The sequence below is a fragment of the Corvus kubaryi genome, unplaced genomic scaffold (assembly GCF_017639235.1).
Source record: "Corvus kubaryi isolate FWS band 111438036 unplaced genomic scaffold, C.kubaryi_AGA036_p1.0 split3-73, whole genome shotgun sequence".
NCBI lineage: Eukaryota > Metazoa > Chordata > Aves > Passeriformes > Corvidae > Corvus > Corvus kubaryi.
The window spans coordinates 14,287,171-14,312,192 of record NW_024582091.1 but is presented as its reverse complement, the minus strand read 5'-3'; the positions used below and the strand labels follow the sequence as shown (position 1 = coordinate 14,312,192).

The window sequence follows — 25,022 nt, the reverse complement described above, 5'->3', positions numbered from 1 at the left end:
TAGTGGTGTTTACAAAGAAGCTTTTTCTACTAAAATGCCTTCTTAAAGAATGTTAAAAACTGAGCTTGTATATCAAAATAAGGGGAAATGTGGTTATTTCCTTTTCTTTCCTTGAATTTGGCTGAATTACATTTTGAGATGATCGTATCTTTTCATTATGTCATTAGTTGTCTCAGAGATTATAAGCTTTCAATTCAGTATTTGATCACGTGGCATGTAGCCTCTAGCATCTGTAGTATTGGTAGTGCCCCTTCAACATCTTTGGGACACTGCTTTGGAAGTAAACAACTACTTGATCTTCCTGCATCAGAGGAACTATGTCCGTGTACATTTCATATCTTTCCATGTTGAATACTGACAAGTACTGGAATCTTTAGTGCTTTCAGGCATTATAAGTTATTGAGTAAGAAGCAGGATGGGATCTTAACACTTGTAATTCCTGGTCTGGCTTGATTGCATTTTCTTTAAGGGAGTACTGTTTAGGCTAGAAAATAAAAGTCACAAGGGGAATCTTGTATATACATACTCGAAGAGAAGATGTAAAGAAGATAGAGCCAGGCTCTTTTCAATGGTGCCCAGAGCCAGAACCAGAACCAGAGGCAATGGGCACAAACTGAAATAAAGGAGGCTCTATCTGAGTATCAGGAAGCACAGAGGGTGGTCCAGCACTGTCACAGGTTGCCAGTTAAGGTTGTGAAATCACTGTGCTTGGAAATACTCAAAAGCTGTCTGGACATGCTCCTGGGCAGCTGGCTCTGGGTGGTCCTGCTTGAGCAGAGAGTTGGACTAGACAGCCTCCAGAGATCCCTTTCAATTTCAGCCATTCTGTGATTTGTAGGGAGGAGAAAGGAAATAAGTTACTCAACTCCTTTTGTTGCCTCCCTCTGTGCAGGTCCTTCAGTGAGAGAAAATGAAAGCCTGACTTTAGTTAGCACTGCTAATGCCACATTTGGGCTTTACCTTGCTTGGGGCTGTCTTTCAGACATGTACAGTATACCTTGTTGGTGTCTTGCTGTGCTTCATATTCCTGAAGGTTTTAAAGTTTGCATTTGGTCATGATCTCCTTTCCAAACCTTGACTGGTACAGAGAAATTTGAGATTTATTGTCAAACAATTAACAGGAAATGGTTTAAATTTCCAGTGTGCTAGCTTTGAATTTTGTCTGATTTATAAGCAAACCAGTTGGACAAATCTGTAAATTAAGAACTAGATAAAACTTGTTTCTTAACTTGACACCTTTTACTGTCCTTGTTGAGTTGTCAGTGAAACCTGTCCTATGGATGACTGCTGTGAAGATATTTGAATATTTGGAGAAGCTTTTCAAATGCCCTTCATGAGCAAATGGATCTTAATATCACAATAGATTTTCTCTTTTCCTTGTAGATTCTCTCTGATAGGTGCTCATAACACTTTATCCTAAAATTTTGAAGAATGTCTTTCTCCTTTTATATGCAACTTTGAGATGTGTTTAAAAAAGTAGTGTGTAATATGTAATTGCTTTTATATGATGTGAAGATCTTTTCTTTCTTTAAAAATTTGATGTTGTAGGTGTTTTGTTGGAAGTCATCTAACAACTCCATGAAGCAGTGTCGTTGGGTGTATGGCCGGCAAGTCTTCATGTCTGATGTTGCATTAAATGGGAATGAAATAATGTTTGTGACACAAGATGGTGAAGCCTTTACGGGGAAATGGCTGGAAGAAGGGAAAAAAAGCTCAGAAAAGAAAGGTTAGCTGTGATTTCTTAGTGGTTTTTAAATACTTTAAATCAATAAAAAAGTTTAATTGAATCTTTACAGTCTCTATCAGTATTATGTGGTGAGTTTGTTCTTTCCTCTGTGACTGACAGTTCTTAGCTCTGACTGCTGCTGTACTCTTCCTCAGTAATACTGAGATTTACTTTGCAGCTTTCAGTTAACCTTTAGGTGGAGATTTCTGTAAAGAAAAGTACTTCTGAAGAGTAATAGTAGCACAAGGGTCTAGTGCAATGGTCTTGTCACATATTAGATGATGAGTCCTAAGAGAATTGGTATTGAGTAAAAGTAGGAGCATATAATTGCTTCCACTGCTAAGTCTGTGAAACCTGTTTCCCACTCCCCTTATCTGGGCACAATACAGGGTCCAAAGCAACTTCCACCTTATTAACTTGGCTCATATTGCTGAAAGTAGGTCCTGATGGTTTGTTTTTCTGGAAGGAACATATCTGTCTCATACAGGACAAGATTTTAAGTGAAACTCTCAGCTCTCCTCCTATATATTCTGTAAATAAGCAAGCTGAAGTCTTCAGCATGATTTAGTCTTACTCAATTACTCCATCAAAGGACATACAGAAGTCATAGTCTTGTCTTTTTCGTGTATTGGTTGCATTTTAATTAGCAGGATCTTTCTGTGATGTGTATTCACTTCCTTTTTTTTTTTTTTACAGAACTTGTATCAAGCCTTCAGCATCCTTCATGTGATGTGTCTTGTGAACATGACACAACCAGTGTGTATGAAAGAATTCGACTTCAGAAGCTGACATTTGTCCACCGAGCTGTCAGTATTGCCACTGATCCTAGCGGCTGTAATTTTGCTGTATTACAGTCAGATCCTAAAACCAGGTATATTAAAAATAACAACAGCTGTAATTTTTCCCTTTTCTGTGTGTTATTGCGATTGAATCATTCTTTTCTAAACTGTTTTTTGGCTCATAGAGAAGTCACAGTAAATATGGTTATCCATATTGCTAGAGAATAGCACTTCTTAGTAATTATGTTGAAGTTACCCAAAGGCCTCAGCTTATATATTTGCATAATAATAGGCAGTACTGATGTTTTATCTGAAGTGTTTAAGGCAAGCATTTGCCATGTATTTCCTAACACACTCTGAGTTCTAAATACTGTAGAAATTCACCTCTTCAGTAATCACCAATCAGCTTTTAAATAAAAGTGACAAGTGAATTTTTGTTTGTTTGGAAAGAAATGTGTAAAGTAAAATAAATAAATAGAATACTGGATCATGTTTCTTATGCTCTCATAATAGTTTCCAGCTGTTTATGTGATAAATAGCTAAACACTAGCTTTTTTTCCTTGTTGCTTCAGTTTGTAACACGAAATACAGCAAACATTTCTGTGTTTTCATGTTGGAAAAATGAGATGAAGATAAGATAGTTCTGATAATACTGGTACAGTATAAAGGCAAATACTATATTTGATATTCTGAAGCTAGACAGGTCTTATTTGTGTAGTTTAATTGCCTTAATATCATATTATTAGTTGTTTTTGTAAAGAACAGGACAAGAAATGTTGAGCAGTGCAGCAATGTAAGAAAAAACACAAAGAAACCAAACTGTAACAGCATCATCCTCTTCATTAAACATACTATGTAAAATGTTATGAAGCTTGTAAATGGTGTTTGATTATGGATTTCATTTTGTTCTAGTCTGTATGAAATTCCAAGTGTGTCACTATCAAGTTTTGGAATGGATTTTGGCAAACTCTTAGATGAAACAGATGAAATGGACAGCATCCATGATGTAACTTTTCAGATTGGCACAAGAATGTACCCTGTGCATAAATACATCTTGGCTGTACGCTCCGACTTCTTCAAGAAGCTCTTTGTCTCCAGTGACAACCAGCTAGACACTCCAGACATCTACCGTAAAGATGAAGATGCTGTTGGATGTGATCTTTATGTAATTGAGAAAGTCCATCCAGATCTGTTTGGCTACCTTCTGCAGTTCATATACACTGATACTTGTGATCTTTTGACTCATGGTTACAAGCCAAAAATCCCATATAAAGAAAAATCAGATGAATGTCAAGATACTTTAATTTCTAATCTGAGAAAAATGAGTTTTGATGAAAATGTTAATGGAAAGTCTGCATTTGAGATTTATAGAAATAATCAAGTGCAAGTTATAAATGAAAAACAGAAGAGCAAATCTAAAAAAGGCAAAGCTGGTGAAGAAGCTAACCTCATTAAAATGTTGCAAAGTGCAGCAAAGAAGTTTGGACTCAGCAATTTAAGTGGAAGGTAGGTGAAGGGAAGTGCACTTACATTTTGACAAGCTCTCCATGGAGTGTTTTTATGTAAGCTGATCTAACTTTAGTTGTTATGGCAATAATGGAAATTAGGATACTAATGTTAGAATAGAAACTAGAGGGAGATGGTAAGGGCATACTACTTGGGAACTGGCTGGGCTTAATTCCAGTGCATATAGGAGTTTCAGGTTGGTGGATGGTGAGCTATTCCATCACTGTTTGTGCATCACTTGTTTTGTGTATGCTTATTCTGTTAGCATTATTATTATTTTTCATTATTTTTCTGCCCTATTAAAACTGTCTATCTCAACCCACAAATTTTACTATTTTTTTCCTGAATTCTCTCCCCCATCCCACTGGTGGGTGGTGAGGGGAGAGTGAGTGAGTGAGTGGTCTTCAGTCAGCTGAGTTAAACCATGACAGTATCTTTTAAGGCATAGGGTCTGTGGGATTTGATATCTGATTCAAATCATCTGACTTTCCATAAAGGCTGTCAAAAACATCAGTACTTGTTAGTTGGAGATAGCTGATCAAACTGAGTTTTGGGTTGATTAATTTCTGTCCTGTGGTCTGTAGTCTAGCAGTTTTTTCACAGACAGCATACATGTTTAGTATAAAACAGCAAAGTTAAATTCTTGTTCAACTGATGTAATTTTTATATTACATGGTGAAGCAAATGGAATTGAGATCACATGTCTCTGTAGAACTGCATTAATCAGTTTGGGGTTTTTTTTTGTGCTTTTGTCCTTTCAAAAGAGGGGAATGAGCTTATTCAGGGCAGTTTTCTTCACTGTACTTCTTGCATGCACAGCCAAGATGCGAAGCTGCTGCTAAAACTGAGTTCCTAAGTAATATTTCCATGGTAAAGTATTTTGCCTTTAAAGGTGTATTACTTTGTAATCCACCAGCAGCACTCCTGTGTCTTTACCATCCCATTCAGAAGCCTTCTTGATGAATTAGGATGCTAAAAAAGCCTGTGCTTAAACTTGCATCTCTTCCCAGCCACAGTCTTTGCTCACTTTACTGACTGGTAGCGCTATATATTTTTACTTCTAGATTTTTGACCCTGTAGTACTGAACTTTGCCCTTAACTATACAGTATAGGTTTCATCTAAGATAATAAATACATATTGTAGGAACACAGAGTGCCAAGAATATTTCTCTGCCTGTTTTTAAGGGTTCTTACCCCCCTGAACAAAACTGTTTTAACTTTCAACCTTGGAAAAAATTACCAACAGTCAGACAAGAACTAGAAAATACAGTGGTGTGAATTAGGTGATAGACTACTGTGTAAGATTGTCACAGGGTGAAAAATTTAGAGGTTTTGGGCTTCTCTTTGTAGTAAATAGATAAGAGTAAAAAATATCAAAATGGAGGATTGTTGTTGTTCTCTAAACCTTCTTCTCCTTCTTCTCCTACTCCATGTTCTGCAGTAAAAGTAGTTTGGAATGATTGGATAGAGAATTCCGCAGGTCCTGCCCATGTTACTGAATAATTGGTAGGAAAGTGAAAATAATGTACGTTTTTAGTAACTATTGGTTAAATTATCTTTAAAAGGCTGTGTAAATCTTGATAATTAGAGACTTCTCTCCTGCTTTCTGTGCTCTGTGCTGTATCTGGGCCACGCTAGTGGCTCTGTTCTTCTGATAAGACTTAATAAACAACTATCCGGCAGCATTGAAACTCAAGGAAAAGTCTTGGTTTATCTTTGAAACTCCTTGCAAGGACTTTTAGAAAATTCTCTCCCATCAGGAGGGATTTGATTTATGGCACGGTTCAGTGTCACATATCTAAGATATGGAAAGAATGTCAGTTACATTTTGCATCTGCCTTGAAGACTTTTCAAATAACAACTGTCCCTTTCTATTTTTGTATGATGATGCATTTTTGTATTCACAGTATGAGCCCACTGAAGTACTATTACTTTGTGAAACTGCTCTTAATGGTTTGAACTGTATACTAATTGTATTGCTTATTACTAATGTTAATAATTTGCAGGTTGGATGGAGTCAGATTAGAAAATGGAAAAATTAACGTTGTCAACAAGAAGAATGGGAATAAACCAAAGTTAAATCAGAAGAAATGGTAATTTTTTTTAATCAAGTTTCCCCTACCTCACCATCTTTCTCTTATGTCATCACTTTGCCTATTAAGTGTGGACTAAGGTTGATCCAGCTGCATTTTAACTTTTGGTGTTCAGTTCTCTTTATCACAGTAACTCAGATTTGGCAGTTCCCCATAGATGTTTATAGACTTGATCTGTAAATTAGTAATTGGGGATAGATTATGTGTGGTATGTCTTTGTTTCTTTTTACTGCACCTTAATGTGTTCTATGGATTAACTGTAATAGAATGCTAATGCCAGAAGAAATGTTATGGGTAGTCCAGTCAAAAGCAATTTCGCTTCTGTAAATCTGCTTGTTGTGACAATAAGACTATATGGCTTGGAAATAAGCAAATGCATAGTGTGTTTTCTAATCTGCTTTTAGCAAAGTGATGGGTTTTTTTTAATTCCATTGATGTGGTCAAGTTACTTATACCCAAAATCTTGAATAGTCTATTTATATAATAAAAGCAACATTGCATGAAAGTAGCTTTTTCACAGAATTTGGGTTGCTTCATTCTTAAAATGCATCATCAAGGCCTATGGTACCTCCTGATAGTGAAAAAATAGGTAACTTAACATAGACCATTTAAGATTGGCTAAAATTAGCCATAATTAATTTATTTAGCAGTTTTGAAACAGTAATTTGTTGTGTTTTGAAGGAAATATTTCAGATGGAATTTTTAAAGCTCAAATTTGGACAAAAAAATTCTCCCTGGAAAGTATTGTGCCGGTACTTTTAGGTTCATGTTCTGTGGTATTATTAAAGTTCAGGTGTGTTTTATTTCAAAGGATAAATCCTAACTTGCTAAAGGAAACATTTATTTGTAGAGTTTACAACTTACAGATCTTCTGAATAGTCACAGTTCTGATGCTATTAAATATCTTCTAGTTCATACCTCTGCGATGTGACCCTGAAATCTTTAGATGGAAAGGAATTCCCATGTCATAAGTGTGTACTTTGTGCAAGACTTGGTATGTGTGTGTATTTTTATATATATTTATGTAACATAAGTCATATTGTCTTTTTTAACTGTCATTTTATTGCATCTTGAACTGAAATGCCTTTCTTTACAGATTATTTTCACAGCATGTTAAGCAGCTCATGGATTGAGGTAAGTTTGCCAAAACCATGTGTGGTGGTATGGTTTTTTTTTTGCATCAAGTAAGTGACAGCTTTTCAGTTTTTCCTATAATAACATATCCTAAATACTAGGGAAAAGGAAGGGCCGGATTCTTGGATTCTGTTTGCAAGAAAAAAAACCCACAAGCCACATTTTTTGGTTACTCTATTTGTACTATTGAGATTGTATATTAAATAAGAGTAATAAATGTAATGCTGTATATGGGAGGAACTTACTGCTTTTCTTTTTGGGGTTTAGTTTGAACTAGTTAATGGATTTATAAAAACACTGACTGGACTGTTCTTATGGGAAACTACTTTGGATGAATTTTCATTTTCTTTCTGTAAAAGATCGTACAGTTTAAATAGTATGCAGTTTGGAATAGCTTGTCATATGCAAGAGACAGCAGGATCCAGAGTCAATGTATAGAATTCCAGCTGACTTTTGCTGTTAAATGAAACGGGATATCAGGGACTATTCTATTTAGTCACCAACTGCTCTTTCAAAAGTTGTAGATCTTTAATTTGTCTTGGTTCCTATTTGCTAGCTGTGTTTCAATGTCCTGGTTGTTCCTGGACATTGTAATTTCACTAAATACTCTGTTTAACTACCTGAGTACTATTGATAGTGTTTATGGAAAGAGACGAAGGTATAAGTGGAGAAGCATTTTTCTGAGACTGAAAATTAAAGCAGTATGCAGGAGTTCCTCGAATTTCTTTGCTTTCTGGCAATCCATTAAGAACCTGGTGAAGTACTGGCAGTTCTTTTCTGCTGTAAAACAGAGCTTTACCTGTCCTCTAGGTTAACTGTGCTGCCTTTTCCTAAGTCATCCCTGAGAAAACATATTTGAAACACTGTGAGAGAAATTATTTATTCAAGGGGGTTTTTTTAAGTGTAGAGTGTCCATTACTGTAATGGATTTCTGTATCAGTAGTATGTACTTCTTAAGTTACCTATTAATTTGTAAGTAAATCTAAATCAACCTAAACTAATAAGTAAATATTTTATGAAGCAAGGGCTATAGATGTTATATAAAAATATTAATGTCTGTAAGAGGATTTTAAACTTTAGAAGTAAAATGTGTCAATACCAGTAGTATGTTCTAAAGCAAAATAAATATTTTAGTATGAAGCTTTACTTGAGTGCCACCTGAAGTAAACCAAAGTTGTTAAGCAGTGATATTGCATAAACACAAATAGTGAGTGACAGTTACGTGGTTTAATGGCTAATGTTTGCTCTTATAAGGGCTTTACCCTAATGGTTAAGGTGGTTCTTCAAATGGAGGGCTCGATGGGGACCTTATTTTCAGAGGCATTAACAATAATGACTACTTCAATATTATTGTTATTTGGGAACTTGTGATTTCTTTAGATCTTTCAACCTTGGAAGGAAAGCAATTCAGTACTTGCATGGAGGGTTCCTGTAGTTCTACTTTTAGACAGTTGTGGGTAAAGGAATATAATCAAGGAGGATTGTTAGAGTAGATGATCAAAGTGATCAAACATGAAACTGTTTCATGGGTATTTATTCAGAACAGATTTTAATTGCTCTGCTGCAATCAATTCTTAATTGAGAAACTTGGACAGATTTTGTACAAATGCTTAAGTAATTGTTTAACTTCAAAAACGTGACCCTCGATCTGAGTCATTTTCTTAATATAATTACTGTCTTAATTTTGTATTTTATTCCAAGTAGTCAGCTTCTTTTACTCTTTCTTCTTTTTCTTTTCTTTTTTTTTTAATATACTTTGTCTATTTAGGCTACCTGTTCAGCTCTGGAAATGCCCATCCATTCTGACATACTACAGATAATTGTGGATTACCTGTATACAGATGAAGCTCTTGCCATAAAAGGTGCCATTAATATATTTTCAAGTGTAGCTCTTGCAATTTTTGTATTTTTAAAATAGAAATTCAAAACTTAACATGCTTGTGTTGAAGTTATATGTAAAAAATCAAAATTCTTGATTTTTGCTTCAGGGTTTGAGGTGATAGCAGTACCCCAGGCCTTGTTTTACCTATTCTTTAGTTTGTCAAACTGCAGTTTTCCTTTTCCTTCCTTCTGTTGCTTCAAAAAGTTGACGGTTGGTGCTCTTCTAAGCTATTCCTTCTGCTGTTAAAACCCCATCTGAATTTGTGAAGCCGCTATAATTGCGCTTTGATAAAAGCTCATTGAAGCTGTATATGTTATAGTTGCTTTTGATTTGCCCACAGTGTTTTACATGATGCTTTGTTTTCCAGATTCTCAAAATGTGGAATTCATATGTAACGTTCTTGTGGTAGCAGACCAACTTCTGATATCCAGACTCAAAGAAATCTGTGAAGTAGCCATTGCAGAAAAACGTGAGTTCTTCCACTTGTAATTTAAAGGGTTAGAGATTAAAAAATTGTATTTTTAGATGTTCTTGCCTTTTGTGGCACAGAATTTGTGTATCTTCCTTTCAGCTGATTATGTTTTGATGTTCATTGCATGTCTGCTAGTAGTTACTTCTTTAGTCTGAGCAATATTCTAGGTTAGTATAATCTTCCATTCCTTATGCATCATCTTCAGCTCATGCTCTTTAATAAAAAAAAAGTAAAAAAAAAAAAGAAATCTAACCACCCCCAGACCCCTATGAAACCTTTATTTCATTGAATTAAAGTTTCTTTTCTTTAAAATAGGATTAAATGAATTCTCTTTCTATTTCTGTCCTTGTATTTAGTGTTCCCTCTCTCCTCTTTCACTCCACTTATTTTTTCTTTCTGGAACATTTGGAAGTTTAACAACTGTTTATGCTGTACTCGAAACTCACTATTTTTAAATTTATTTTTCCCTTTTATTTTGGACTGCTGGGTTTTAATATTTTGAAACTGATCTGTTTGTAGATAGAGCTTTTTAGTTCTGTGAAGCAGCCATTGCATACAAGCTGCTACAAAGTTACATGGAGTTTCCTATAGTTTAGGCCATTTGTGTTAGCATTTTTTCTAGGAATGGGCTAGTATATGATGTTTCAATAACTAGCTCATGCTGTACAATGTCTTAAAACAGCCGCTTGATACTACAGCCAATTATCTAATGTAGTGTGTTGTGTTTTGTTTCTGCAGTTACCTTAAAGAATGCTGCTGAGCTGTTGGAGTTCTCAGCAATGTATAATGCTGAACAGCTAAAATTGTCCTGCTTGCAGTTCATAGGACTCAATATGGCAGCTTTGCTTGAAGCAAGGTAAGCAGGAATGCAAATGTGTTCATGTATTGGTTGTAAAACTTAAATATCCCAAAAAAGCAAAAGGATTGGAAGAACTAATATGGACAGTTTAATGTTAAAATGCCACTGAATGCTGCTAGGTTAGAGGTAGGCTCATTTTTGCCAGTTAGGGCGAGAGAAACTAGTTAAATATCTGTACATAGTGTACCAGTTCTATAGTACAAAACCATATGTTACAGTCTGGCATGAAGAGCCTCTCTTGAATTCAGTGGCTTTAACATTAGGCCTAGCCTTTTTCAGGGTTTTAAAAGTGTTTTTGAAGATGCATAAAACTGCTGGGGAGGGGGGAAGGGTTCCCACCTCCATTTGGAGGTTTTTTGGGGGGGCATGGTGATTATTGTGTGGGTTTTTTGTTTGTTTTGGGATTGCTTGTTTGGGTGGGGGGTTTTTTAAACATGATTATTATGATACATATTTGATTCATTTTAAATAGGTTTATTATATAGCTGCTGCCTTTTCTAAAGAGGATGGGCTTGCCATCTGGTAGTCTTTTTGCTTTAGTGTCTGCAGTGAGAGCTGAACAAATTCATTTATTATCCTTGCTTTCCACAGTGATTCCTCTAAAGTTCTGAGAAGCTGAAGGTGTGCTCTGGCCTTCCTTCTCTTGATGCTTTTGGACAGGCCTTCAGGTTGCTTCCTAAGTACATGTCACCTTCTCAGAGCAAACCTTATCAGCACTGATTGAAGTTCTTTTCTAGCAAAACCTTAAAAAAAAAAAAAACACAAAAAAACCCAGCCAAAGAAAAAAAAATCTCTATTGTTAGTCCTCTCTGTCCTTTTTGTCAGACTTCTTTTCACTTATAGAAGTTTTTAGAGATCTGAAACAGTTCAGAATGCCAGAATTTCATTGCCATGTCACTCAGTGGCTTCACTTGCATCACAGATACAAGTGAATTTCAAGCAATTTCCCTCTTCATATCTTTATAAAATACAAGCATTATAACCTTTGATTTTTGGAGAGAAGAGTAAAAATCTAATAACATTGCCTTAAATATTACTTGGAATCTAGATTTGTTTCATCTTAAGCCTAGAAAGAACATGCAACATTCTTACTGTGATTAAGACTGTATCTACAGTCTATCTAGCAGAAATTGCTAATATGAATTATCTTCTGTTAGTGTTGGGTAGAAAGACTTATAATTTGAGACACCTGAGACAGAACTTAGTCCTGACAGCTTTGTGTAAGGAGAACTGCTCACGTGGACAAGAGAGTTCTGTTGAGTCAAGTTTGTTGCTCTAGTATTATTTTTTGTCATAAATGTCTGTGTTGTGTGTTGTGTTTGAGTTTTATGGAGAATTTATATAGACTTGGAGTATTTAGATACATGCCAGGAAGACTTGACAGTATGCAGAAATAGGTAAAGCAATGACCAGTTCTGGTAACTTAACTGTATAGGTCTGTATTGGCTGTGACCTTAGGTAAAGGTAGGTGGAAAGTTTGTGTATTTAATCTTGCCTTACAACAAAGGCATTGATTAGTTCATATTTTGTGCTCAGTGTCTTCCTTTAGACTCTGACCACCATGAATAGTTGATAATATCTGTAGGTGAGATTCATCCAAAACGTTCATTTGAATTTTTCATTAATGTAATTTTTTTAATAAGCTGCTAAGATGAATTTGGTTTTTAAAAATAAAGATAATTTTTTTTTTTAGGACTCTGGATGTCTTAAGTGATGAAGTTGTGAAGGATCTTTCTGTTTATTACAGGAAAATGGTAAGTTGTACAACTTGAGTGTAAACTGATTAAGTGTAAAATGAGAATAGATGAGTGATAAACACATACCTGCAGAGTCTGTAGGTGACAGGCTAAGCGTGGAACATCTGATTCAAAAGACAAAGTTGGCTGCTGCTATTATCACTCTCAAGAAGCTCGTATTTCGTTATTCGCGAGCTACTGCTGCAACAGTGTTGCGTCTTTTTAATTAATCAATTATACACATTAAACATATTAATATTCTGTAATTAACAATTGTTGCATGGAACAGCATTAGCAAAACCTGTGGAAAAGAGCATCCCATACTTAGAAGAAAGGAGAAGAAAGCTGAAAAGTTCAGGGTGATTGTATAGATGTTAAAATCAGTAAGAAGAATAATGCAAAAATTGACCTGTAATGCTAAAGGGTGAAAGCCAAGATACATTATAGTCCAGTATTCTTTAAGATAAATGTTTGCAAAATCTTGGAGCATTTTTTGACATAAGTTATAGATGGATGAAACATAGGCATTTTGAGTCTGTCACTTAAAATATTTCTCCTATTTTGCTTAAAGATACAACTTAAGTTTATAAGCTTGTTAAGTAGTTAATTACCTGATCTGTGAAAGTGTTTTAAATGATGATTGATTTTGGTCCTCTTACATAAATTTGCTAGCATGCAGCTTAAGAGAAACTTAATGTAATGGCTTTTACAACTACAGATTCCAGCTATGGTCAGGAGAGTAATTACTCCATATCCAGATGGACCTGACATAAGTTGTTTTGAGCCTGAAAATGGAGAGAACTTTGTCTTTTTAAGGGAAGAAATGAATACAGAACAAAATTCTCAGTAAGTATCTGTTTTTGCATCAATATGTTTAACTAGATGAACTGTGTGTGGTATTAATCCTCATTTGCATTGGTGCCTGACTGCCTTTAAGTTCAGAATTGAAATATTAAGAAATGGAGCTTTCAAAGACCGTTCTCAGTTTCCTTAATATTTGAAAATGTTGAAAAACTGCAGCAGAGCACTTTCAATTTATAAGTAGCGTGTGAGGAAAGGTTGCAAAATAAGCATTCACAACAATATTTGGGAGTTGTGCATGTAATGAGACTATCTTTGTATGTGTGGGACTAACTGTGGAGTTCACTGAACTTCACTGAATTATGAGAAATCAAAAAAGAAAAAACATACTTGAATGTACTATAGGTCTGTTTGAAAAAATTGTGATAATCTACATTTCTTGATATTAACAGAATTGTGAAGTGAAATACAGAGCTTTGAAGTATGATAGGATGACTTGGTAAAAGGCTTCCAAATAGTGGGATACAACATTCAGAAGAAACCTCACCTGCAGTATTGTGTATTGTTCTGAGCACTTGTGTCAGGGAAAGTTGCACTAAGTGAACTGGTATAGGTAAGAACTAGTAGATCAAGGGAACTGAGAGACTATTTTGTATTAGACTTCAAGCTTTTCAGTGTTTTTCAAGGCTGGGTGGTAGCTGCTAGGGAATTGGGCAGTCCAAGGATTGAAAAATAACCACCCCAAGCACTGTAGGGTAGTGCTGCAGGAATGATTAAGTAGTTACATAGTAGTTACTTCACAAAAAGCAGCTTAGAAAGCTTTGAAATAGCACACTGTAGCTTCAATTCATATAATTCTGAATTCCTAGTAGTGTTGTTAAAATGAAAGATGCCTTTTTTCTGAGTTTACTCTTCCTAATAGCATATATAGGATCACATGACATTTAGGTAACATCACCCTATATGTGCTTTATTGTAAAATTAGTAGTATCACAACGGCAGTGTTCATGTTGGGGAAAAATGAGACCAACTCTGGCATTTATTAAACTTTGGTAATTTAGGAGAAGTGAAAAGAGAAAAAAAGTGGAGACTTGTCTGTAATTTGCTTTATGTCAGTTGCTGAGATGTGTAGCAGGTTTAATCTGACCTAGGTGGCAGTGCCAGCCTGTGCAGCAGCTGCATCTTCCACTGTCTCAGCAGAAGTCTGTGTGCAATATAATAGTCCAGAGACTAGATCTAGATTGGAAAGAGTTTTTTTCTTTTCCTCCTGGATTCTTCTTTCCCCCAAAATCATTTATGAAATGGTTGTGCCAGTGCATAAGCAGAGCAGAAGCAAGCAGCTAGTGCCAGCTGGTGAGATCAGCTACTACTGCTGAACTATAACTGCTGCTGCTGACTGAAAAACGTGACATTGACATGGGTAGTTCTGAAGCTCAGTTTCTTTGGCTTTAATGCATTTGGGGTTTTTTTTGTTTGGTTTTTTTTTTTTTCCTGTTAGGGAAGCCCTTTTCAAAAAAGCAAAAACTAAGGCAAAAAAGAAGCCACGAAAACGGTCTGACAGCTCTGGAGGATATAATCTATCGGATGTTATTCAGAGTCCAGCCTCTACAGGTCAGTGGGAAAGAGATTCCTTTCAGGTATAAAATCAGAACATAAAGTGTAATATGCAATGCAATGCAATTTCTGTATTTCCAGAAGGAAATATTACAAAGATTATTTCTTTTCTAGTGAACACTATAGTTGAATGTAAATAGTGAATTCTTAAGATTAAGAGTTTTTTTAAAGGATGTTTGTCATAGGAAGTTTGTGCCCAAAGTTGACATGAAAGCATGCATTTTATCAAATAAAGATAATGGACATTTTCTCGAGTGGTTTTAGTAAGTGGAAAATTTCTATTAATGCATTGTGGGTTTGGTTTTTTTTTCTGGAATATAAAGAATAAATTAGCCACTTTTTATTGAAAAGATGGTAGAAGGCTTTAAAGAAAAAGTGTTTTTATTTGTATATTGTAAGACAGGAAGAAAACTGGGAGTAATATTATTTGAAAAAAAGATTTAAGATGGTCTAAAATTTGCCTATACTTATTACAGTCTAATATTCTGGACTGGGTAAACTTCTGGTTGTTTTATATTCATCGTATGGAATGAATAATTTTTGTGTTTGTTAAGCATTATTTAGTCTGGCTCTCATGATTTAATAGTTCTACTCTCTTTTCTTATTTCTAGGCTCAGTAAAACTGGATAAAGCTAACTCAATAGAATCACTTCCAGAACTCTTAACATCTGACTCTGAAGGTAGTTACGCAGGATTGGGTAGTCCCAGAGACTTGCAGTCCCCTGACTTCACAAAAGGATTTCATCCCGAGAGGACTGAGGTTTGATTTCTTCTTAGCAATTTTTTTGTTTGTGTTTATCTAGTCCATCAAAAGCAGAGTTTGTATTTTAGAGTCTTTCTGTGAAGCTGTTGTACTTACGATGGAGTAGACAACTTTAGGGAGTTACTGTTTATTTGATTAAGGAAATAAAAATTAGTGTTTGTAGCATTTATTCAACAATTTTCTGCCTGATTTTTAGATGAAGGACAAAGTATGCAGTCAGGGTATGAAACCCACTCAACCTAACAAGGAGATGAAGTCATACAAGGGAGCATCAGCATTGACGCAGTCTGTTCCACAGTCCATTCCCAGTGCCAGACACAACTCTGCAAGCTCTCCCAATTGGGTAGCAACCAGTTTCAGGTGCAGTAATACTTAAAATCACTGTTCTACACTTGGTAGTGAAAGCTAATAATGTTCTATTCAGACTAAAAAGCCATCTGCTCTTCAAAATGATCGTACATTACTTGACGTGTGAACTCAAGATTTTGCTAGTTTAATAAAAGGGGTACATGTTGTAATTATTCATTGAGAAAAGCAATGCTCTATATATTATTCTTTTTTTTTTTATTGCTACTAGTCTGTAGTTCTAATACCTGTTTTTAGAACACCTGCTTGGTTAATACTTTGTAAAATACTTGAGAGTTTTTTGTAGAATCAGACCATGCTTGAAGCCATTAGAAGCTCCATTGTACTTTGAGATTTTTTTAGACCTTTAGACTTAAACGGCTGTAAAAATCAACACCACAGGTTTAACTAGTACATTAATAAAAAAATGGAGTATTATTTTTTATCTGTAGGGAGAAATGGAGAAGTGCTGCTTATAGTTTATTTCAATGCCTGTCCTTGAATCAAGTTGTAACACATCTTAGTTTACAGGTACCTTTAAGTACACACAGTTTAATTTATAGTTTTATGTAGAGCTTGGGAATGTCTAGATTTAATTCATGCTCATTTCTGTGGAAGTTTAAAATTAGGTCATTTACGGAAAAGAGACTGATTCCTGCATTTTGAGAATGTTACTGATGTTTATGTAGTGCTCTGACTGCAAAAACTGTTCTGTTTATCATGTGAAATAATTTTAATACTGTTCTTCAAAGAGAGATCTAATTCAGCCTTTAGGACAGAGCTGCGAGGAGTGCCTCTTTAACTTAGCATGAGCATTTGACTACTAAATAAGTATCCTTATTTAGCTATCTAATTTTTTTGAAGTAATCATAGTTTTAGGTATCTAATTCTTTTAAAGTAATCATAGTTCACATCTTTTTGTTTCATAGTATAATGAGTCTTGAAAGTATTTTTATAGTGTGCTCTTAAGTATGTATATATTTATAAAAGTTTTGTCAGAAACATTTTATTTGAGGTTTGCCATAATTGAGGAAACAGACATAAATTACACAACCAGTTACCAGTCTTATGTATGATTTAGAGGATTTCAGTGAAGGCTGGAACTGTGGAATGTGAGTGAAAATCAGTGCCTTGCAAGGTAACTTTTTATTTTTCATTTAGCCCTGCCAGCCCTCCTGCTATGGATCTGAGAACCATCATGGAAATTGAAGAAAATATGCAAAGATGTGGAACCATGCCAAAGGCAAATTCAGGGTTGGTAAAAAACCAAAATCTATAAAAAAAAGTGTGATAGGCTAGGTTGTTATGAATTTACTTAGTGGTTTAGGCCATTCAGAGTTTAAAAAAAGCAGGAGAAAAGTTGTCCTGTTTGGTTTTGAACAGCTTTGTTTACTTGAGTTCATTATGTTGTTTTTCTTTGAGCATACAAAATGTATCCCTTTATTTTACTCTAGCCTTGTTTTGTCAACTACTGCAAAAGAGCAAGTGAGCTAGTATCTTAAATAACTGGCCTGCTCTGCTGAGCCTTTCTATTTCCAACCAGAAAGAATTAATTCTTGTTCCTAGGACTTTGGAAATTACTTGTGAATGAGTACTGTATTTGAGAAGTTTGTTTCTTGTCTCACATTCTCTGTCATATCCCAGCACCTGTGTCTTGATGTTGACAATTCTTCAGACAGAAGCAGGGATGGTTCCTTCTTGTAGAAGCATCCCAAAAGACTCAGGAAGATAAATATGCTTTCTTATGAGGCAGTGTATTAAACCTAGTATTTTTTAAGTTTTTTTTTTTAAGCGATATATAGAAGAGAACTGGAGGTGACTCTCATGACCTTTGAGGTCTGGCATTCTTAAAAAGGATGGTTAGGAAAGTACTCATGGAACCTGGTAAAAGCTTGCTTGCTAGATAAATTCAGAAGCTGTAAACAAAACAGCCAGGACTGAAGAATCCAAATAGTGTAGAAAAGAAAATTATTACAGATAGAAGAAATGGCTGTATGTTGTTGTATACATTTTTTTATGTATGAATATTTTGGGTTTAAGGGAGCTAAGCTTGACAGTCTAAAAAATCACAAGGTTAGAAAATAGTCTTCCTCTGATGGTAGTCCTCTTTTGGAGACTTGATTCCTACTCTGCATGTTCTCATTTACAGATGTCAATGTGAAGAATACTTCTATGATGCTTTTCTTTCTGTCGCGCTTGATATTAATTGATCTTCTTTTTGCTTCCCAGCCATCTGAGCCCTCCCCTCCTTGCCTTTTGGCACTCTAAACAAAGTATTTTGGCCTAAGAAAGAAGTATTTCTCAGTTTAATTTGCAGGATTAAAGATGAATGATCTCAAAGGACAATGATCTTACATCTTTTTTTGCAATGTCCATTGACAGCAGAATGGTGTCTCATGGAATCAAGCTTTCTCAGAAGCAAAGGAAAATGATTGCCCTGGCAGCAAAAGATAATGGATCAGTAGCTAGCAGCCCAGAGCCTACCACTCTAGTAACGACACCACCTCCACCTACAAAAGTTGCGAAACTAGGGAATGCATGGTATGTTATAAACCAAATATAAATTCTTTTTCTTTGGAGGGTTATTAAATTGAATAGGCAGACTGAACTATTTGTATCTACATTTAGAAGTAATCTAGAAATTCAAAGCAGGTAGGGAAATGCAGTGGTTGCAGTTTAACAGTTCTTTGAAATTTTGCTCTGAGTCAGAAGACTGCATCCCATCTGGTGCTTTCCTGTGTACAATGTCATATTTGCAGATGGGGCCCATGTAAATCATAGAAGAAGCAGCTTGAGAACAAGCTCTGAAACTTAGTCAGGAAGAAGTTATTGGAAACCATTATGAATAGTGTCTTTTCCTCTGTCAAAAACATAAAGAAAAATGTTAGCCCTTCCTGGGGGAAAGTCTGGAATGAGTTTGGACTAGAGCAGAATTGACCAAAATTAGAGATAACAAAGTTATCTAGGTGTCTCAGAGATGGAGGAAGCATTGTATGCTTCTAAAAATTTTTATGATGGAAGGATGCATAGGGGTTTAAAATGAGTTTGAATGCTGATTACACACAATTTAAGAGTTTGAGTTAATATCATGGTATTGAATACAAAAATAGTTTATTATCTGTTCAGTGAACTAGATTTATAACAAATGTAATAAGGTGTTAGCCCAAGTCATGCTTTGTTCTTCACTTTTACTGTTGGTATTGGATAAAAGCATAAACCAAAAATGTTAAGTTTCCAGCTATGTAAATTTAATGGGTTTAATTATTACATGATGAATACCTATTTGCATGCTCTAAGTGTGAAGTAAATGTTGGCCATTTCTCCAGTTTTCCCTATTCAAGAAGGTCTAGACTTTTATTGCAGATAACTTTTGTACTGTTACTCTAGAAGAACTGTCAGTCTCGTCTCTCTGTAGCTTACTTGGTTGTACCTCAGTGGGCAAAGGTTTTACCTATCACAGTCACTTTTAAGATAATCTGTCTTTTCAATTTATTTTCATCCATATACACCTAATACTAAAATTTAGGGTCTCATTTACTCCCCCAATCCCTTAAATTTATTCTTATGTAATACTGGGCAAAGCCCACAACTTTATTTTAAAGAGGAAATACAATGAGTTGGTTTGCACTTAAGGATTCAGACTTCCTGATCTCTGAACTATAGTTGAGACCTTGACACAGGGAGAAACAAGGTTTGCAAGATTCATCTTCTGAAGTCTAGTGAGTGGATGAATCTGTATCCTTAAAACTGGTCCTCTCTAGTGCTTTGAAGAACATGGTACCTGCTTTACACAGGCAATTCTGCAGGGCAAGCAGCACATTTAGTTATTTGCCTTAGCTAATGGAGGTGTCACAGGGCTGCTACAGTTCTGAGGCTTAAAATTTGCTAGGAGAAACTGATGGTTGAATCACATGTTGATGAGCACAGCAAACACTGAGTTATTCTATCCTTTATTATATTAAAAAAAATAATACTCCACCCACTGTTCTTAATCTTACTACTAATGTTTAATTGTCCATAAAGACAATGAAATATAAAATTCCTAAAAAATAAAAACAAAATTGTTACAGAAATAAAATGAGGGTGAAGGAGAATCTCCGTCCTTTTATCAGGTGTAGTGACAAAGTATGGAGGAAATCCGAGGCATGTGATGGCTTCTTTGCTCCAGTCTTTAACAGTAAGATCAGTCATTCTCCAGGTACCCAGCCCCATGGGCTGGAATGAAGCCCCCATAGGGGGGCATCCAAGGGGAAATGGTCAGTGATGTGCTACACCACTTAAACACACACAAGTCCATGGAGCTGGATGGGATTGACCCAAGGGTACAGAGGGAGCTGGTGAAGGTGATCACTGAGACACTTTAAATCATACTAGCAGCCCTGGTCAAATGGAGAGGGCCCAGGTGAGTGGAATTGAGCCAATATGACACCCATCTAAAGGACTGGAAGGAGAATGTGGGGAACTACAGGCCTGTCAGCCTCACCTCAGCTCCAGGGAGGCTCATGGAGCAGATCATCCTTGGTGCTGTAACATGGCATGTGCAGGACAACCAGTTGGTCAGGTCCAGGCAGCGTAGCTTTAAGAAAAGCAGGTCCTGCCTGAATAGTTTGACTTATTCATACTATTCATGTACTCTCTGATAGATAATTCTTTATCTGATAGATAATTCTTTCTTTTTAATTCAGTTGGGTGTTACTTAAACTACAGACTGCCTATGGATTGTTCCTTGCTTTTAAAAAGCAAATAAGGACTGATTTTTGAATATCCCTAGATAAATGTCTCCAAAAAATATATTGTGCTCTTAAGGTTCTGATTAAACAGTTTTTGGAAGGAGCTGGGCCTACTGTGTTACACAAACCATCTTAGGTGGAAAGGCTAGGGTATATTTCAGGAGGATGGAATCCAATCTAATGCTCATGTGGTCACCATGCGTGATTCCACACGTTCCTCTCCTGCGTTCCTCTGGCTGCCGATCTGGAAAATGCCGGTAGCTCAAGAGTTCAAGCAAAGAACCAGTGGGAACTATATGAATTTTTAAAATTAGGCCTAGCTGCTGGAAGAGAGCATTTATTGAATAAACTTTATGCTGCTTTAGGCAAGCCATCAATTATTTGATTGCCCCTGCTAGTTGTTCAAAGTATTTTTGTGTGTAAGGTAGAATAGTTGTGTTACTCATCTACTCTAATATTATATTTGCAGAGTTAGTCTGTAAATTCACAGTGGACTATTAAGTGCATTTGGCAGTCAATTGAGCTTTCCACACATGCAAAATAGTCAAAGCCATAGAACTTGTGTTCCAGTGAAATCAGATATTCAACTTGGATGTGCAGTAGGCGCACTTGCCAGAAGGGTGTGGGACCTTCTGGCTCTTTTTTTTGGTTGACTGAAAGACAGAGTCTGTCGTACACAATGCCCTACCTTTTCCACCAAGAGAAACCTCCAGTTTCATAGTTTTTGGGGAAACTGAACCTATGTTTCCTCCTTTGAGCAAAAGTGAAAATTAGAAGGGAAAAATAAAATATCACATTGGTAATACTTTGAAAAAATGCCAAAAGTTAACTGCATGTTGACTTCATTAGTTCTTCAAACCTACTTTGATCAAGGGAGTTGGAGTGTTGCTGTTTTGGGCCCTTTTTACGCTCAGGAGACAGTCTATGGCTTTTCAAGACCAGAGGCATGAAGAAATTTGAAGTGTCTGTTGAGAATTAACAACTGTGTATCTTAATGTCTAGGCTGTCAGTTTGATGGTATTCCAGTTTATATTTAACATCAGGAGGTGTTTTGGAACTTCATGCTTTGATGGTTTGCAGTTATAGCTTAGAGAAATTTAGTTATATTCCACTTTAGAAAAAAAGTTTAAATTAGTTTTTCTAATTGTGCAAATTAGATAAAAATGACAGTGTATCAGACAGGACAAGCTGAAATTTAGAGCTGTTACATGTTAGGAAGATTTTGTACCAGTTTTCAGACAAACCATTTTAAGCCACAAATAATTGATTTGGATAGGTTCACAAACTGGGAATGACAAAGCAGATTTTTTTGCAGATGTTGTTTTGGAGTTTGTGGGTTGGATTTTGGTTTATTTTTGATTCTCTGTTGCAAGTGGATCTGATTGCAGTACAGAATTTTCATGGAAATGGGTAGGCTACTTAAAATGTTACTAGCAGGAGAAGTTTCTATGACAGCAGATCCCATGGACTGTTTGCCTACTTGGTGTAATAGGTTTGGGGAAGGTCTGGTCAAACACTTGCCTGAACTTCTGTGTGCCAGCTGATGGTTGAAATAGAAGATATGCAAAATGACTCTGAGCCCCTGTATCTGGAGGTTCCCATTCTACTTTCTATGTCTTCTGTGCTGCTTATCCAATATTTAAATAAAAAAAAAAGATCCAAACTGAAGCCAGGGTGGTCTAACATCAGACATCATACATAGGTTTCAGATGCTTTTGTTGTAACATTTCAGATACAATGTTGCACTTTAAAAATTCCTTCATATTTGTTATCTTAAATTGTGTCCCACCTAGATGTAGTTTGAAAGTCTTTGACTTCAGATCCTGCTCTTCTTATGGCAGCTGCACAATTGGCATTGTATAATGAGCTTGTTTTACTTCAGTTGTGTTTATTGATGGTCTCTTGTTTCCTTGGGTAGATAATAAGCAGAGCTGTTCTTTCAGAATGTATTTTGTGCATTTTGCAATAAATGGGTCTGCTATGCTTAGTAAGGTTAAATGTAAGCAAATATATGAAGAACTAAATCCAAAGCCTTGATGGGTAAAAGGAGGACTAGTGGTAACTGCCTTGAATTCTGAAAATAAAAAGGCTTTGAGTTTGGAAAGTGTTCATAATACCTAAGATGCTAAATTGCTATGTTTTCATAATGGTTTATTTTTGAAAGATAATATGCAGGCTCTAATTCAGTAACTTATGCTTGGACAAGTAAAAGAAAATGAAGGATATCAGTTTTATTGAACTTCAGTGTGGATTAAGGGATTTTAGAGCCTCCAGCAGGTATGAGTAACTCATTCAGTATCTTGGGAAGAAAAGATCAGCTATACTTGACTTTCATTATGGTAAACTGCCAGTATTAGATCAACAGTACCTGGAGCATTGTGTGATTTATGAAAATACTTTTCAAGGACTAATACTATTAGAAAAGGTACAGCTTGTCTAAGACAAGACATCTATGAAAAAAATTTCTTTTTAAGAGGATGAGGTGGGGGGAATAGGTGGAAGGATGGGGTTTTGGGTTTGATTTCTTTTTTTCAGTTCTAATGAAATTTCAAAACTACTGGCTTCCTCTGTTCTCACAGATATTTTTTTTTTCTGTTCTTTACCTATATGACCCAGAATGACTTATTTTAGCAAATAGGGTCTAGCAGGATAATGGTGGTATACAAAACCTAAGCAATGATGTATTTTTAGTAAGTAGAAAGGCCTCTTTGCTATCTGAATCATGGAATAATACGGAGTCTTGAAAAGTGCAAGTATGAAGTGCATTGGTTTTGTTTCATTTTTGTTTTTAAAAAGGTCATCTTCATTACATTCTGCCTTGCCAAAGTCATTCCGTGATCTTGTAATGGAAGAAGAAAAATGTATGAGTGTGAATAATTCACCTGGTACTGGCATTAAAAGATGTGGATATAAAGGATCTGAGGAGTCATCAGTCCGAAACACCACAAGGTAAAGAATACATTTTTTTCTAGTTGGTCAGCCATTATACAAGAAGTGCAATGACCTGCTAAATTCTGCTGAAATAAGAAAGAATAAAATTGTCATTTAAAAAAGATTCCTGTAAGCATTCTTCTGATGATTCTCTTAATAACATTTTATGAATGAAATACTTCTAAGAATAGTGTTGTGGTTTGAAGCTGGCCCAGCACCAGGTACCCACCAGAGCCACTCACTGACCCTCCCCTGCCACAGCTGGGCAGAGGAGGGAAAAAGAAAAAAAAATTCATGAACGTTTCATGAGTGAGACAAGAACCGGGAGACAACAAGGGTGAAACAGGTTCAACTTAAGTTGTGAAGTGAATTTATTGCTAACAGAATCAGAGGAGCATAATGAGAAGTAAAATAAGCCCTTAGAACACCTTCCCCCCCCAGCCCCTCCCTCCTTCCCACCGACAGCGCAGGGAGACACGGCCTGGGGGTTTTTGGTCAGTCCATCCCCGAGATTTCCTCCCGCTGCTCCTCCGGGAGAGGAGTCTTCCCCTGTGAGGCCGTGGCTCCCTCCCACGGGAGACAGTTCTCCTGAACTTCCCCGGCGTGGGCCCGCTCTCAGGAGCAGCAGCCCCACCGCCCCTGCTGCAGCGTGAGCCCCTCCCACGGGCCCGCAGCCCTCCCGAACTGCTGCGCCGGGGCTCTCTCTTCCCACGGGGCGCAGCCCTCCAAGGCCAGGCTGCTCCCGCCTGGAAGCAGGGCCCTCTCTCTCCAGCGGGTCTCCCACGGGATCACAGCCTCCTCCAGGCATCCACCCGCTCCGGCACGGGCACCTCCCCCACGGGCTGCGGGTGGATCTCTGCATCCCCCGTGGATCCCCACGGGCTGCAGGGGCACAGCGGCTTCACCACGGTCGGCACCACGGCCTGCAGAGGAACCTCAGCTCTGGTGCCTGGAGCACCTCCTCCCCCTCCTTCTTCACTGACCTCGGTGTCTCCATGTTGTTTTCCCTCACATGTTCTCACCTCCTCCTCTTCTCTGGCTAGAACTCAAAATCTTGTAACTTTATTTTGATTTTCTTCTTAAATATGTCATCACAGAGGCGTTACCAACCTCTCTCATTGGCCAAGTTTTGGCCAGCAGCATGTCCATCTTCAGAGCCATCAGCCACTGACCCTGCCGGGCATGGTGGGAAGCTTCCAGCAGCTTCCTCACAGGAGCCATCTCAGTGGCTCCCTGCTACCCAAAACCAGGCTGTGCCAAACCAGTACATGAATAGGAAGCTTAAAGACTGTGTTTCAGGTTCAAAGTGTTTGTATCCATATAGATGGATGTGTGCGTGTGTGTATATATATATATATGTATAAAACTTCAGGCTCCAAACAAAATATGTCTGTATGTTTGCATATGTATGTATATATAAAATGATAAAACGGTATTTTCTAACCTCTGTAGAAATTAGGTATTCATGAGCATTCAGATATGGCATTCATGAAACATTTTGCTAAGGAGTATTTGTTTGTAACCACAGAGTAGATTAAAATCAGTTTATTCAAACACAGTTCTGGCATTTCCTCATCTAAGTTTTCTTATAAGATGACTTTAATTGTTTAGGTGCAGTTTTTAATGGATTAAGAGGGGTTATAGAAACATT

General features: G+C 36.6%; 1 protein-coding gene across 2 annotated transcripts in view; it reads left to right on the top strand.

Moving 5' to 3' along the window:
• The window catches only part of IBTK (inhibitor of Bruton tyrosine kinase), a 57,701-nt gene that overhangs the window by 21,537 nt on the left and 11,142 nt on the right, over window positions 1–25,022 (top strand). The window contains exons 10-26 of one of the 2 annotated variants that reach the window (XM_042016696.1): window positions 1,549–1,726; window positions 2,423–2,597; window positions 3,418–4,011; window positions 6,018–6,104; window positions 7,016–7,098; window positions 7,201–7,238; window positions 9,007–9,100; window positions 9,488–9,589; window positions 10,331–10,448; window positions 12,145–12,205; window positions 12,906–13,033; window positions 14,487–14,599; window positions 15,214–15,362; window positions 15,562–15,725; window positions 16,872–16,964; window positions 18,096–18,251; window positions 23,237–23,389. In XM_042016696.1, coding sequence (XP_041872630.1) covers window positions 1,549–1,726; window positions 2,423–2,597; window positions 3,418–4,011; window positions 6,018–6,104; window positions 7,016–7,098; window positions 7,201–7,238; window positions 9,007–9,100; window positions 9,488–9,589; window positions 10,331–10,448; window positions 12,145–12,205; window positions 12,906–13,033; window positions 14,487–14,599; window positions 15,214–15,362; window positions 15,562–15,725; window positions 16,872–16,964; window positions 18,096–18,251; window positions 23,237–23,389 — 2,486 coding nt within the window. Of the gene's footprint in view, window positions 1–1,548; window positions 1,727–2,422; window positions 2,598–3,417; window positions 4,012–6,017; window positions 6,105–7,015; window positions 7,099–7,200; window positions 7,239–9,006; window positions 9,101–9,487; window positions 9,590–10,330; window positions 10,449–12,144; window positions 12,206–12,905; window positions 13,034–14,486; window positions 14,600–15,213; window positions 15,363–15,561; window positions 15,726–16,871; window positions 16,965–18,092; window positions 18,252–23,236; window positions 23,390–25,022 lie in introns of both variants that reach the window. The other variant, XM_042016695.1, reaches the window with a different exon arrangement.